The 16,674-nt window shown below is 40.0% G+C and overlaps 1 protein-coding gene across 1 annotated transcript; it reads right to left on the bottom strand.

Annotated features, from left to right (window-relative positions):
* Positions 1–380: 380 nt before the first annotated feature.
* On the bottom strand, positions 381–11,139 carry ccdc43 (coiled-coil domain containing 43). The gene is made up of 5 exons (XM_061981968.2): positions 10,939–11,139; positions 7,081–7,174; positions 2,846–2,981; positions 2,714–2,763; positions 381–763 (listed from the first exon to the last, which is right to left on the bottom strand). Exons 1-5 carry the CDS (start codon positions 11,110–11,112, stop codon positions 576–578), a joined length of 642 nt encoding a protein of 213 aa, XP_061837952.2. The 5' UTR covers positions 11,113–11,139; the 3' UTR covers positions 381–575.
* Positions 11,140–16,674: the final 5,535 nt, after the last annotated feature.

Raw genomic sequence — 16,674 nt, 5'->3', positions numbered from 1 at the left:
CACCACTTATTGAAACAATGTAACAAAAACAAAAAAAGAAAGTTGGATCAAATATCTGAATGATTTGTTTTTTTAATTCGTACTCAGCAGTGGTTTTCCCATTGGGAACAAGTGTTATTACTGTGTCGTACTACAATACTATCAGTGAACTGGAACAAGAATATATGAATTGAACAACAAAATCCTGCAGTTTTACCTCGGCCGCGAACATTTCGACACCCTTTGAATCAAATCCTAGTAATGATTAATTTGTCATTTTGACGTTAAAAGTTGGCAGCTCAGTTGTTCAGATGCTAATTGTTGTTACTTTTTTCATGCGGTTACAATGTTTGTTTTTCCATTCTACATGTTTGTACTTTCTACATTAAAAACAAATTGAAATTGCTCCAAATATTTTATTACTTGAAAAAGACATGGAACGCCATTTTTCATTTGTTTGTTGTAATATTAGTCAAAAAATGTCTTAATCATACAAAAGGCAATTGTTTCTAATTATCTCAGAAAGCACGTCATCCCAAGTGTTTCTCGTCTTGCCGACCCTTTACCACGTACGCGCAAATGTCCTTTCCCTCGCTTTATCTTTTGCGTTCGCCCTTCTGTGTGCGCTTCTTCTCTTTCTCCTTTCTGTCCTGTTTGGCCAGCTTGTCCTTTTCCCTCTGCATCTTGTCCATTTCCTTCTTCTTCTGAGAGTCTTCGCGGGCCTGATCCCGCTTCTGCTTTTGCCTGTTCAGGACCTCCACCGCGTTGGTGTTCTTGAACATGGCTGACAGGTCTGGGTCAAGGACAGGAAAGAGAGCTAGTGTGGAGTCAGCCACCACATTTCCTCTGTAGCGTTATTTTCACCTTTCATTTCCAACTATAGACTAGGAATGGGTATGGAAACTCGATACCGCACCTGCGCTGGTGCCGACGTAAATGTTAACCAGACTGAAGAGCTATTGGTTCCTCATTATTAATATACTGGCACTAAATTAAGGTAAAAAATTAAGTATAGTTACCGCTGGTATTACGTTTGACATTAGTTTTTTTTTTTACCTGTTTTTTAAGCATAGAGTGTTTCTCCCAATATGCAAAAGTACCAGTAGAGTGAAAAAAACAAGGTGTTTCTATATTGATGCTATCTGATTTAGATAGATGTATCAATTTCAAAACAATTCCGAGCTGTTGTAAGTAGAGATGTCCGATAATGGCTTTTTTGCCGATTTTTTGGCCGTATAAACAACTTTAACACTGTTACAAATATGCGCCACACTGTGAACCCACACCAAACAAGAATGACAAACACATTTCGGGAGAACATCCGCACTGTAACAGAACATAAACACAACAGAACAAATACCCAGAACCCCTTGCAGCACTAACTCTTCCGGGACGCTACAATATACACCCCCCGCCCACCTCAACCTCCTCATGCTTTCTCAGGGAGAGCATGTCCCAAATTCGAAGCTGCTGTTTTGAGGCAAAAATAATGCACTTTGTGACTTCAATAATAAATACGGCAGTGCCATGTTGGCATTTTTTTTCCATAACTTGAGTTGATTTATTTTGGAAAACCTTGTTACATTGTTTAATGCATCCAGCGGGGCATCACAACAAAATTAGGCATAATAATGCGCTAATTCCACGACTGTATATATCGGTATCGGTTGATATCGGAATCGGTAATTAAGAGTTGGACAATATCGGAATATCGGCAAAAAAGCCATTATCGGACATCTCTAATTAGTATAGTACCGCGATACTAATGAATCATATTCGGTACTATACCGCCTCTAAAACGTACCGGTCCCCCGCTCTCAGGGAGAGCATGTCCCAAATTCCAAGTTGCTGTTTTGAGGCATGTTGAAAAAAATAATGCACTTTGTAAACTTCAATAATAAATGTTGGCATTTTTTTCCATAACTTGAGTTGATTTATTTTGGAAAAACCTTGTTTAATGCATCTAGCGGGGAATCACAACAAAATTAGGCATAATAATGTGTTAACTCCACAACTGTATATATCGGTATCGGTTGATATCGGAATCGGTAATTAAGAGTTGGACAATATCGGCAAAAAAGCCATTATTGGACACACCTTCTCATTCAATGCGTTTTCTTTGTTTTCATGACTATTTACATTGTAGATTGTCACTGAAGGCATCAAAACTATGAATGAACACATGTGGAGTTATGTACTTAACAAAAAAGGTGAAATAAGTGAAAACATGTTTTATATTCTAGTTTCTTCAAAATAGCCACCCTTTATCTCGGATTACTGCTTTGCACACTCTTGGCATTCTCTCGATGAGCTTTAAGAGGTAGTCACCTGAAATGGTTTTCACTTCACAGGTGTCATAGTTTTGATTCCTTCAGTGACAATCTACAAGGTAAATAGTCTTGAAAATAGAGAAATGAGGTGTGTCCTAACATTTGGCCTGTACTGTACTGTATGTGTGTGAGTGCATAGATAAAAACACAGGGTGCTTTCATTGTGTTTATCTCCTTGTGGCAGAATGAAGGCCACTTTCAAATGCGTTCTTATTTTGCCAAAAAGGAGGGAATTTTTCCTCCAAGAATCACTTATTACTGCGATTTTTCTGGATTATTTCCAGTCGTATTTCAAGTCGTTCTTAGGATTTATTTTGTGTCGGCTTTCATGAACCACAACGACAGGAGCAATCACATTAATTACAGTTTTGTAGTTTAGGAAAACATCACCTTAGAAAGGATACACTTCTCTTGTCCGGCGATGGCTTTTGGAGACTCCTCGTCCTCCCCTTCAGTGTTCACAGTTAAGGCAAAAAACTGGCATCACAATTCAGTAATTGAAAGTTTGTCGTCATGTTGCTAAAAGTTAAGGATATTCCTCTCCGTCAGTCACGTTGGCGTACTGCGCCAGGAGGGCCTCTTTCCTCTTTTTGGACTCCTCCGTCACTTCTTTCTGTCTCACTACAATCTGGGCTTGTTTCTCCATCATGCTGGCGATGGCTTGGACCTCAACTGGCAGAGACAAAGCATTCATGCGGGCTTAACAGCTTGAAAGGAAACTGCGCTTTGTTTGGAATTGTGCCTATCATTCACAATCCCTATGTAAGACAAGAACAAGTTTGTTTTTTTTATGCATTCTATGTCGTAAAATACACCAAGTATGAGGTGGCTAACAATGCAGCTAATGGGAGTACTTTATTCTGCCCATAACCCTATAAGAAAAAATTTTTAAATTCGCCAACAATACCCTATTTACATCTTGTGACCTGAATATTAACCAAGTATTATTGATATCATTACTATAAACGCTAACACAACCAAACTATTTTTAGTGATACCCTGATCACAGAAAGTCAACTAGCTTATGCAGCTACAGTGTTTACATACTTAGATGCTGCATCGTCTCTTGAGTTGGTAAAAAAAATAATTCTGGATTAAACCCTAGGTCAGGGGTCGGCAACCTTTACCAGTCAAAGAGCCATTTTGACCAGTTTCGCAAATTATAGAAAACAATGGGAGCCGCAATCATTTTTGAAATTTTAAATGAAATAGCACAAAGCAAAAAAAAATGTTTATATACAGTGTTATGTTTAAACCAGGGATCTCAGACACGCTGGCCACACCTTTATATGGATTTTTTAAGCTGGTGCGGCACGCTGGTTTTGAATGAATACCGCTAATCAGCGTCATGCGTGCCGTGATGATACAGCATATAGTGCCCACTACAACCAGCGTGCCTGATCAGCCACATGTTGTATGAGGCTTTCGCTTGCTCACGTAGGTGACAGCAAGGCATACTTGCTCAACAACCACACAGGTTACACTGACGGTGGCGGTATAAAAAAAACTTTAACACTCTTACTAATAATGCGCCACACTGTGAACCCACACCAAACAAGAATGACAAACACATTTCGGGAGAACATCTGCACCGTAACACAACATAAACACAACAGGACAAATACCCAGAATCCCAAGCAGCCCTAACTCTTCCGGGATACATTATACACCCCCGCTACCAAACCCCGCCCACCTCAACCGATGCACAGGGGGGGGGGGGGGGGGGGGGGTTGATGTGTGAGGGTGCAGGCTTGGGGTGGGGGCGGGGTTTGGTGGTAGCAGGGGTGTATAATTGTAGCCCGGAAGAGTCAGGGCTGCATGGGATTCTGGGTGTTTGTTCTGTTGTGTTAAGGTGCAGATGTTCTCCCGAAATGTGTTTGTCATTCTTGTTTGGTTTTGGTTCAAAGTGTGGCGCATTATTAGTAAGAGTGTTAAAGTTGTTTTATATGATCACCGTCAGTGTAACCTGTGTGGCTGTTGACCAAGTATGCTTTGCTGTCAAGTACGTGTGCAAGCAGAAGATGTATATTGTATAACGAGTGTTGGGCTGGCACGCTGTTAATACAGATTGTAGAGGGCGCCAAATGTTGTACCATCACGGCATATAGCTTTAAGGGTGAAAATAGGTTAATATTAATCCCGGGAGTTTTTTGCGAGAGACACTGAAATCCGGAAATCTCACGGGACAATTGGGGGGTTCAGCAAGTAAGCTGCTGAGCCGCATCAGAGTGATCAAAGAGCGGCATGCGGCTCCGGAGCCGCGGGTTGCCGACCCCTGCCCTAGATCATGCCTCTCACTTGGATAGTAGAAGGTTGTGGCCATAAACCGAGAAAGTTACAAAGTTAAAGGACCACTGATAGTCACACACACACTAGGTGCGGTGAAATTACCCTCTGCATTTGACCCACCCCCTTGTTCCACCCCCTGGCAGGTGAGGGGAGCAGTGAGCAGCAGCGGTGGCCGCGCTCGGGAATCATTTTGGTGATTTAACCCCCAATTCTAACCCTTGATGCTAAGTGCCAAGCAGGGAGGTAATGGGTCCCATTTTATAGTCTTTGGTATGACTCGGCCGGGGTTTGAACTCAGGGCGGACACTAACCACAAAGCCACTTAGCAGAAGTTGGTCAACTTTGACATCCAACCTATAACGCACGTTTGCAGCACATTTTTGTAACCCTTCGTGAGAATTGATTAAATCTTCCGCTAAACGGGAAGATATGAACATCCCATCAGTCAGCATCGCAGTGAGAGCAGACATTGTTCAGTACCTGATTGCTTTATTATGTTCTTATTTTGTATATCTTGTTTAGGACTTGGCGATAATGCTGCATGATGCTTAGTGTTTTACTTAAGCTGAGTCTGTTTAGCACACAAATTCTAAAACTTGCATCTCATTCTCCTTATAGTCAGGCTCAAAAATATAAGGTTCTGATCATTATTTGTCTCAAAGTAGTCTTTGTTGTCTCTCACAAAGTCTGACATGATTAGTAGTGTTGTTCGGGAAAAACGAACGTTGTGATGCGTCTGTGAAATTAAAATGCCGCCGTTCTTGTCTTACAAAAAGATTGAACAATAGACAACAGTACAGTTCACCCTTAATTGCATTCTTTCAGTCATAATTACGACTTTGAGATGCTGCTGCAACATGTAGCTGGGTAAAAACTGACAAATCCTAATAACAATTACAAACCCTGTTTCCATATGAGATGAGAAATTGTGTTAGATGTAAAAATAAATTGAATACAATGATTTGCAAATACTTTTCAACCCATATTCAATAGAATGCACTACAAAGACAAGATATTTGATGTTCAAACTCAAACTTTTTTTTTTTTGCAAATAATAATTAACTTAGAATTTCATGGTTGCAACACGTGCCAAAGTAGTTGGGAAAGGGCATGTTCACCACTGTGTTACATGGCCTTTCCTTTTAACAACACTCAGTAAACGTTTGGGAACTGAGGAGACACATTTTTTTAAGCTTCTCAGGTGGAATTCTTTCCCATTCTTGCTTGATGTACAGCTTAAGTTGTGGTATTTTAGGCTTCATAATGCGCCACACATTTTCAATGGGAGACAGGTCTGGACTACAGGCAGGCTAGTCTAGTACCCACACTCTTTTACTATGAAGCCATGTTGATGTAACACGTGGCTTGGCATTGTCTTGCTGAAATAAGCAGGGGCGTCCATGGTAACGTTGCTTGGATGGCAACATATGTTGCTCTAAAACCTGTATGTACCTTTCAGCATTAATGGCCCCTTCACAGATGTGTAAGTTACCCATGTCTTGGGCACTAATACACCCCCATACCATCACAGATGCTGGCTTTTCAACTTTGCGCCTAGAACAATCCTGATGATTCTTTTTCTCTTTGGTCCGGAGGGCACGACGTCCAGTTTCCAAAAACAATTTGAAATGTGGACTCGTCAGACCACAGAACACTTTTCCACTTTGTATCAGTCCATCTTAGATGAGCTCAGGCCCAGCGAAGCCGATGGCGTTTCTGGGTGTTGTTGATAAACAGTTTTCGCCTTGCATAGGAGAGTTTTAACTTGCACTTACAGATGTAGCGACCAACTGTAGTTACTGACAGTGGGTTTCTGAAGTGTTCCTCAGCCCATGTGGTGATATCCTTTACACACGGATGTCGCTTGTTGATGCAGTACAGCCTGAGGGATCGAAGGTCACGGGCTTAGCTGCTTACGTGCAGTGATTTCTCCAGATTCTCTGAACCCTTTGATGATATTACGGAGCGTAGATGGTGAAATCCCTAAATTCCTTGCAATAGCTGGTTGAGAAAGGTTTTTCTTAAACTGTTCAACAATTTGCTGACGCATTTGTTGACAAAGTGGTGACCCTCGCCCCATCCTTGTTTGCGAATGACTGAGCATTTCATGGAATCTACTTTTATACCCAATCACAGCACCCACCTGTTCCCAATTTGCCTGTTCACCTGTGGGATGTTCCAAATAAGTGTTTGATGAGCATTCCTCAACTTTATCAGTATTTATTGCCACCTTTCCCAACTTCTTTGTCACGTGTTGCTGGCATCAAATTCTAAAGTTAATGATTATTTGCAAAAAAAATAAATGTTTATCAGTTTGAACATCAAATATGTTGTCTTTGTAGCATATTCAACTGAATGTGTTGAAAATTATTTGCAAATCATTGTATTCCGTTTATATTTACATCTAACACAATTTCCCAACTCATATGGAAACAGGGTTTGTACTTATGATGGAATAATTAATAAATATAAATAATATTACCGTCTCCAGCATCCCTCTTGTTTGCTGAGCGGCTGCAGCAGTCCGCCCACTGGTTGATGATTTGTTTGCAGACCTCCTCCAAGGTGTCGTCACCCTACACGTTGAATACACAACATGCACATCTTAGGCTATGTCTACACTAAGCCGGATAACCCCTTAAACAAATAATTATTTAGCCTAAGCCCCGTTTCAGCCACACTAAACTAACGTTTAAGGTCCCACCCCTTGGATAATTGTTTACACCACAGCAAGCTTCATAATAAAGCGGTTTCGTAACTCGGAGCTAACCACTGGAAATATGGAGGCGTGTCATCCAGACATGCCCGTGTTTCTCCTTCCGTCTGTACAGATGCTTGTGGAAATCACACTTGAATACCTTTAGAGAACGCGATTGCAGCTATTTGGGATACAACACTTCTCAGACAGCAAGAGAACTTTCGAATGTCCAGGTCAGCTGTGATTCTACTTACCAAAAAAATGTGTCCATTGTCGAAGGAGAGACAAACGAAAATTCGAGCTATCGTGGATGTGATAAAGGTAGCGTGTGCTTTGTATTACCTGGCCGTCGAGGGAAGACTACGGAAAACGGGGAATTCATTTGGACTGGCAAAGCAGTTATTGTCCGCCACGTATGTCGCGGACTCAACGTCTAGGTCCAGAGTATATAAAGTCACCAAAAAGGAATGGACAATGAAGGTGAAGTCAAAAGAGTGAGGAGTGTCCTGACCAGATATCTAGATCCCGAGATTGACTGTTGTGTTGTAAAATGTTCTTTGTCACATTGTGTACTTTAACGTGTTTATTAAAGATTTTATTAATTTATGATGGCTCAGGTGTGATTCACTACAATAGGGCCCCACAGCGCACTGGATTCCAGTTCATTGAAATACCACAACACTGGATATTGTTCAGATAAGTTCAATTTAAAGGGGAACATTATCACCAGACCTATGTAAGCGTCAATATATATCTTGATGTTGCAGAAAAAAGACCATATATTTTTTTAACCGATTTCCGAACTCTAAAAGGGTGAATTTTGGCGAATTAAACGCCTTTCTATTATTCGCTCTCGGAGCGATGACGTCACGTGACGTCACATCGGGAAGCAATCCGCCATTTTCTCAAACACATTACAAACACCGAGTCAAATCAGCATTGTTATTTTCCGTTTTTTCGACTGTTTTCCGTACCTTGGAGATATCATGCCTCGTCGGTGTGTTGTCGGAGGGTGTAACAACACGAACAGGGACGGATTCAAGTTGCACCAGTGGCCCAAAGATGCGAAAGTGGCAAGAAATTGGACGTTTGTTCCGCACACTTTACCGACGAAAGCCATGCTACGACAGAGATGGCAAGAATGTGTGGATATCCTGCGACACTCAAAGCAGATACATTTCCAACTGGACTGGACGGATCAGCTTTCAGGAAAAGAGAGTGGATGAGGGTATGTCTACAGAATATATTAATTGATGAAAACTGGGCTGTCTGCACTCTCAAAGTGCATGTTGTTGCCAAATGTATTTCATATGCTGTAAACCTAGTTCATAGTTGTTAGTTTCCTTTAATGCCAAACAAACACAGACCAATCGTTGGTTAGAAGGCGATCGCCAAATTCGTCCTCGCTTTCTTCCGTGTCGCTGGCTGTCGTGTCGTTTTCGTCGTTTTCGCTTGCATACGGTTCAAACCGATATGGCTCAATAGCTTCAGTTTCTTCTTCAATTTCGTTTTCGCTACCTGCCTCCACACTACAACCATCCGTTTCAATACATGCGTAATCTGTTGAATCGCTTAAGCCGCTGAAATCCGAGTCTGAATCCGAGCTAATGTCGCTACACCTTGCTGTTCTATGCGCCATGTTTGTTTGTATTGGCATCACTGTGTGACGTCACAGGAAAATGGACGGGTGTATATAACGATGGTTAAAATCAGGCACTTTGAAGCTTTTTTTAGGGATATTACGTGATGGGTAAAATTTTGAAAAAAACTTCGAAAAACAAAGTAAGCCACGGGGAACTGATTTTTAATGGTTTTGACCCTTCTGAAATTGTGATAATGTTCCCCTTTAAGAACTTGCACACAAAGCAACACTGGAGGTGACTATGACGTGCGCATTTTCCGCGCATGCGTATTAGGTCGCGGTGTGCCGGCGGACAGAGGGGGGCAGGAGGTCTTAAACGGTGGCATCGTTGTGTGTGTACACGGATAAGTTTAGGTGGGATTTACCCTGGATAAGTGTAAACGGGGCCTTAGGCAGGTGCTCAGTGACAACACGTGACAATTTAACCTTAAAAATGACCTTGGACAATATCGGAATATCGGATACCGGCAAAAAAGCCATTATTGGACATCTTAACCAAAAATAAACAAAAGGCAAGTCCCGCTAGGAAAATACACTGAAGCATAGGGATGGCTATGCAAAACAAAAGTAAAACTGAACTGGCTACAAAGTAAACAAAAACAATGTGTCCAATGTTCACTACAGACATCATTCAAATCCACTATTCATGGAGTTAAAGCAACTTAAACTGCACGATGTGATCAATTTTAAAACTGCTCAAATTATGTTTAGGGCATCCCAAAACTCTCTACCATCCAATATACAAACAAAACCTATTCCAGGATAGAGATACTCACCATAGTTACAGTTTAAGAGGAAACAACAAATTATATTTTCCTAAATTTAGAACAACTTTAAAATCAATGTGCATTTCAGTGCGTGGAGTCAGTCTGTGGAACAACTTAGGGGACGAGTTAAAAACCTGTTCTAACATGATTACATTTAAAAGACTGTTTAAAAAAGAAGTACTGAAGAAGTACGAGGAGGAAAGAGAGTGATGCCCTCAGCACAGAGCGATGAGAGAGAGGTGTATGGTCAGAGAGTGTTTGGGCCCGTGTGTGTGTGTGTGTGGGTGTGTGTGTGTGTGTGTGTGTGTGTGTGTGTGCGTGTGTGTGTTTTGTCTCGTCTTGTCTTGTCTCATAGTAACAGTGGTACTATTGTATTGTTAGTGTACAGGAGCTTTTCTTGTTTTTGTTTGTATAGTATTGTTCTTGTATTATATTGTTTATGTTAAATGTGGAATGAGTGAGAGGGGTTGGGATATTACAAGCATCTGCTTCATCCAACCCCTTTTCAAGCCTTGCATAAATGTCCCTGCCAAAATGTAAAAAAACAAAAAAAAAAAGTGTTTTGTTGTATTGTGCAGGTTTGAAATAAATAATTCAATTCAATTCAATTCAGAATGCTGGACGACAGCAAAGACTTACAGCGCGTGGAGCAGACAGCGTCCACAAAGTCCAGCCGTACATGACACGACAATCAACAATGTCCCCACAAAGAAGGATAGCGTACGCACAACTTAAATAGTTTTGATTGCAAAAACAAAGCAGGTGCGGAAAATAGCACTCAAAGGAAGCTGCTAGAGGAGAACACTAACAAAACAGGAAGAGTCACCAAAATAAGAGCGCAAGACAGGAACTAAACACTACACACAGGGAACACAACAAACTCAAAATAAGGCACATCAACCTGGTGGAGTTTCATTTTTTAACCCTTTCTGCTGGTGGTGTGTCTCCGTATTTTTATTTTTGATGAAAAAAATGTGCCTTGTTTAAAAAAAGATCGAAAAACACCGATCTACACAATATAGGTTTGATCACACTGCTGCTGTAATCTTCAAATAGGTCCAGCTAGGACAACCACAATGTTACATTTTTGTCCGATTGCCTGTGGTTTGTGTTAAAAGACTATAAATGCAAGGAATAATAATAATATAATATAATAATAGTAGCAAGTGTTGGGTGAATAACAGACAGGCGGCAGCTGCTGGCTACGTGCGACATGAGTGTGTCGTTACTCGCCAGAAATGCGGATAAAATCCCTTGAAGCGCGTCCCATTTATCCTCGTCACTTTCCTCCTCTTGCAGCACCCCCAGAATGTAAGAACCGTACACCTCCCGGTCTGCTTCCAGCGTGTCCAGGCGCTCATTTAGCCAACTTTCAAACTCGCCGGCGTCCGCCACGGCCGCCGCCATCTCGGCTTTAAAGAGTAGGGTCCTTAACCGGCACGCGACTGTCCTGTTTCGCGCCTGTACAAAAAAACAAAAAAAAACAATCATTAACGGCATAAAATTGTGACGCCCTCACTGACGACGACGTGATTACACACAGGCAGGTGACGTCATCTTTTAATGATGCAATATACGCAAAGAGGAACATTTCCCGTGACTTTATATTAAAAGGAGGCAGCTTGTGTATTAAGTTTGAGTTGATTTGGAACATGCGTGCATACGACATGATACGTCACAATTTCCAGTTTCTCTATTCCGGTGTTTTTCAACCTTTTTTGAGCCAAGGCGCATTTTTTGCGATGAAAAAATGCAGAGGCACACCACCAGCAGAAATCATTAAAAAATGACAGTAAAAAGTTGTTGTCGCAATTGTTGGTTATGACCAGTGTTGGGTTAGTTACTGAAAACCAGTAACTAGTTACAGTTACTAGTTACTTTATTTCAAAAGTAACTCAGTTACTAACTCAGTTACTTAAACCAAAAAGTAATGCGTTACTGTGAAAAGTAAGTATTTAGTTACTTATATATATATTTTTTAATTTTTTTAAGGCCCCATTTAATGCCCTTTTAGCCTTCATTTTAGTACTGTTATTGCACTGGAGAATAATACAATCTGTTGTTCAACTTGACATGCATTTGCATCATTGAACTCTGCTAAGCAATGTGCTCTACATACAACACACAAAGACAAAGATATGTTTTAAAGGGCCAATTTGTTTCAGACCAGAACAAATTGACAAAACTATTTTAAATAGCTGCAACTTAACATACATAAGTAACAAACAGCATAATAACAACATAGCTGTAAAACAAGAAAGGCACACACTACATACATAAAGCCTAACCAGGCGTTTTCTCAAGGAATTCTGAAATAAAATCATGTCTGAAGCCCAGAACACTCTACACATTTCCCCACTTAGTTTAGAGAAAAGGAAATATTAGCCTGGCCCACTAGTATCCCTCTTTAGGTTTGTGAACTTTATAGTCTAAACATTTAGAGTGATGTGATAATCAAACACTCTAAAAGTTTAAAATGAAAGAGTATATAAGAGAATTGACAGAGTGTGTGTACCTTCACGTGTGCAGTGCCTCGTTAAAATCCAGCCGCTGTTGGAGGTGGAGGTGAGTGTGTCTCTTTACTAGCTTCGTCGAAGCATGTTGTTTTTGTCACTGTTTCAGCATATTTGAAACTTACATTCAGCTAAAATGTTCTTTTCTTTGTGGTCGATAAAAGAAACGTACTGAAAATATCTCCATTTTAAGAAACTCGGCTTCGGGGTTCGCCATGACGTCTTGATAGTAGACACAGACACGCCCCCTCCCCCACACACACACTCACACACACACACACGTACACACAGACAGCGCGCGGCGCGCCTCTTTTTCGTCGCCTCTTCAGCAGCGACACTCAGATCTTCTCAGTTTCTAGCCGATACTACATAAAAAATAACGCAAAATAACGCAGTAACGCATCATGTAGTAACGGTAACGGAGTTACTGAATATAAAAAATAACGCGTTAGATTACTAGTTACCGCCGATAGTAACGGCGTTACAGTAACGCGTTACTTTGTAACGCGTTAGTCCCAACACTGGTTATGACCATACTTGCCAACCTTGAAACCTCCCATTTCGGGAGGTGGGGGGTGGGGGCGTGTTCGGGGGTGGGGCGGGGCGTGGTTGGGGGCGTGGTTAAGAGGGGAGTAGTATATTGACCGCTCGAATTCACCAAGTCAAGTATTTCATATATATATATATATATATATATATATATATATATACATATATATATATATATATATATATATATGTATACATGTATACATGTATACATATATATATATATATATATACACATGTATATATATATGTATATATATATATATATGTATATATACATATATATATATATATATATGTGTGTATATATATATATATATATATATATATATATATATATATATATATGTGTGTAGATATCTACATCCTGAAAATATGCAAACAAAACTGTGTTTAGATAATTGATACTTCAAATTTGCATAAATAAATATTAAGGAATATAACATAACTTGGCTTCTGAGAGTTTCAAAATGTAATGAATAAAATGCTAAAGTTGTTGATAAACAAGCAATTATTTTAATAATTAAATATGGTCATTTTAAATGAATTATTATGATAATTTAAAATCAATTATTTGAAATATGTTTATTTTAGTGTATAATTCTATGGCTGGATGTAATAAGGAGTCACGAAAAAATACAAATAAAAATACAATTAATTTTGATGTTTTTAGCAAAATATAGTAAAAATTTATTTATTTTTTTAATTTTTTTTAAATTAATAAATATATTTATTTTTAGGTAAAATAAACATAATAATACAATTTATCTCTAGTCTGGATGATTTAGTTCTTGTCACCCTGTTGTCCTCCCGTCGTGAAAAAAGGCTGTCCTCACTCAGGTCTGCATGGAGCTGGAGGGGGCGTGGCTTCCAGCTCCGGCTGAAAATCGGGAGATTTTCGGGAGAATATTTGTCCCGGGAGTTTTTCGGGAGAGGCGCTGAATTTCGGGAATCTCCCGGAAAATTCGGGAGGGTTGGCAAGTATGGTTATGACTATGACATTTTGCATGAGGTCAATCATAAATGAATAAATACCATTGGCGTTGTTAGGCCTATTTTAGGGGGGCTCAAGCCCCCCTAAAATGTTCTTAAGCCCCCCTAAATAATTTGGTGTTATATATATATATATATATATATATATTTTTAACAAATACATGCCAACATATTCATTATAAAGTGGCCCGAATATGAGTTTAAATAAATTAATCATATAACCTGTCACTATTCACTCAGTTTCATAGCGTAAATAACCAAAAGTTGTTCCTGGGCGCGGCACCGCTGCTGCCCACTGCTCCCCTCACCTCCCAGGGGGTGAATAAGGGGATGGGTCAAATGCAGAGGACACATTTCACCACACCTAGTGTGTGTGTGTGTGTGACAATCATTGGTACTTTAAGGGAGAGAGCCCCTTTAGTGTGTCGGTATCCAATCCATTCCACTTGTTCATATAGAAAATGCCCACATCCCTCAAAATCCAGTCCGCATTTTCTCTGCGACCTTGCCTGCGGTCCTTGGACTTGTTCATATAGAAAATGCCCACATCACTCTTGTAGAATCTATATAAAGTAATATACATTAGTCTAATGTTAAAACAATGAAAAAAACATTACATATATTTGTTTTATTGTATTGTTACATTAATAGCTGTTGTATTGTTATAGAATGGCTTGTTAAACATTTCATAGGATTTTCAGAGGGAGGAAAAACCAAGACATTTAATATAAAATGTCAAATTAATAAATACATTAAAAGAAAAAGAAAAAAAATGGTTAAAAGCCATCGTCCCGGGGAGCATTTCATTTCATCCCGTGCATTTTTTAAATAATACTAATAACAATGAATCATTTCTAAGTCTTTGTTAGCCGTTTGTGAAGTTTTGTGCTGGTGCGCTACGTTCGCTCGCGTCCTGTGCATCTCCTGGGGGCTAAGCCCCCCCTGTCCTTAAAAGCTAGTGACGCCCCTGATAAATACATTAAAACAAGTATCTATGTCGAGTGTGCAATACAACGGTGCTGCTTTTGTTTTGAAAACTGGTATTTGTATTACTTCCGCGTGGACGTATGCTCATGCGCGATTGTGAGTGAATGTGAACAGCGGCAATCACAAATTACAAATTACATTTTTAAAAAACATCTATGTCGTGCGTGCAATACAACTGTGCTGCTTTTATTTTGAAAAGTGTTATTTATGGGCGTATGTTCGTGTGTAACCTGTGAGTGAAGGTGCACAGCGACAAGTGATGCCCGGTTACCCCCGAGACGCTAAAAAAAGAAAAGTTGATGACGAATGCCGTCATTTCAACAAGACATGGACTGCCAAGTATTTCTTTACAGAAATTAAAGGTAAAGCCGTGTGCTTAATTTGTGGTACACAGGTTGCTGTGTTTAAAGAATATAATTTGAATCGCCACTACACGACGAGGCACGAGAAAAAATGTCGGAATCTGTCTGATGAAGAGCGCGCAAGGGAGGCTGATGCGTTGATGGTAAAACTGCAAACCCAACAAAGACTTTTTGCCAAATTTCACACCCTCAGAGATGCAGCCGTCAGGACAAGTTTCGTCATTTCTCACCAAATCGCCAGAAAAAGTAAGGCGTTTTCTGAAGGAGAGTTTATTAAGGAGTGCTTATTGGACTCTGTTGCGCTGATATGCACGGAGAAGAGGGGCACATTTGAGAACGGGTCACTCTCCCGACGCACTGTAACTTGGAGCTTGAGCTGAAGAACAGAACGGCCGACTTTGACTGTTTTTCGCTGGCTTTGGATGAGAGCTGCGATGTACGTGACACCGCCCAGCTGCTCATCTTCTTACGTGGGATAACTGCAGACTTTCAAATCACGGAGGAGCTGGCAGCCATGCAGTCAATTAAAGAGACAACCACAGGTAATGACTTGTTCACATAGGTAAATGCGTGTTTGGACATGTTAGGACTGAAATGGGACAAGCTGGCAGGTGTGACAACAGATGGTTGTCCAAATCTGACGGGGGAAAATGTTGGACTTTTGTTTGTTGTATTGCAGTATTTCTATAAACTTGTTGTTTGTTGTTTTTCCTTGTTTGTGGAACAAAGTTAAAGTGTGAACAAGTTAAAAATAAATTGCAGTGATTCAATGATGGTTTTTGTTTTCTTATTTCAATTTCACATAGCCTAATATAAATATTTAAGGATTAAGAGTTTAAATAAAACCATCAAAAGCAATCTGCTTTTGTATAAAGTTAAGTTAGGTTAAATGAAATTATTATTATTGTTATTATTATTATTATTATTTTTTTTATCTTACGGTATATCAAAAATAATATTGAGCAAAATGTAATTAAAATGTCGATGTGGCCCTCCAGCAGTGCTCGGGTTGCTCATGCGGCCCCCGGTAAAAATTAATTGCCCACCCCTGCTTTAAACCATAACCAAGCATGCATCATTATGGCTCTTGTCTCAAAGTAGGTGTACTGTCACCACCTGTCACATCACCCCCTGACTTATTTTGAGTTTTTTTGCTGTTTTCTTGTGTAGTGTTTTACTTCTTGTCTTGCGCTCCTATTTTTGTGGCTTTTTGTCTTTTTTTTGGTATTTTCCTGTAGCAGTTTCATGTCTTCCTTTGAGCGATATTTCCCGCATCTACTTTCTTTTAGCAATCAAGGATATTTCAGTTATTTTTATCCTTCTTTGTGTGGACATTGTTGATTGTCACGTCATGTTCGGATGTACATTGTGGACGCCGTCTTTGCTCCACAGTAAGTCTTTGCTGTCGTCCAGCATTCTGTTTTTGTTGACTTTGTAGCCAGTTCAGTTTTAGTTTCTTTCTGCATAGCCTTCCCTAAACTTAAATGCCTTTTCTTTCGGTTTAAGCATTAGACACCTTTTTACCTGCACACTGCCTCCCGCTGTTTCCGACATCTACAGAGCAA

This window comes from Nerophis lumbriciformis, linkage group LG24 (genome assembly GCF_033978685.3).
Source record: "Nerophis lumbriciformis linkage group LG24, RoL_Nlum_v2.1, whole genome shotgun sequence".
Lineage (NCBI taxonomy): Eukaryota > Metazoa > Chordata > Actinopteri > Syngnathiformes > Syngnathidae > Nerophis > Nerophis lumbriciformis.
This window is presented reverse-complemented; position numbering and strand designations above follow the sequence as displayed.

Bases quoted from the DNA above. Each gene is read 5' to 3' on its own strand.
- ccdc43 (XM_061981968.2), bottom strand. From the start codon at position 11,112: ATGGCGGCGGCCGTGGCGGACGCCGGCGAGTTTGAAAGTTGGCTAAAT. The intron at 7,175-10,938 runs GCGAGTAACGAC...TTCAACGTGTAG, and splicing joins GGATTTTATCCGCATTTCTG to GGTGACGACACCTTGGAGGA. The intron at 2,764-2,845 runs ATATCCTTAACT...AACTGTGAACAC, and splicing joins AACGTGACTGACGGAGAGGA to TGAAGGGGAGGACGAGGAGT.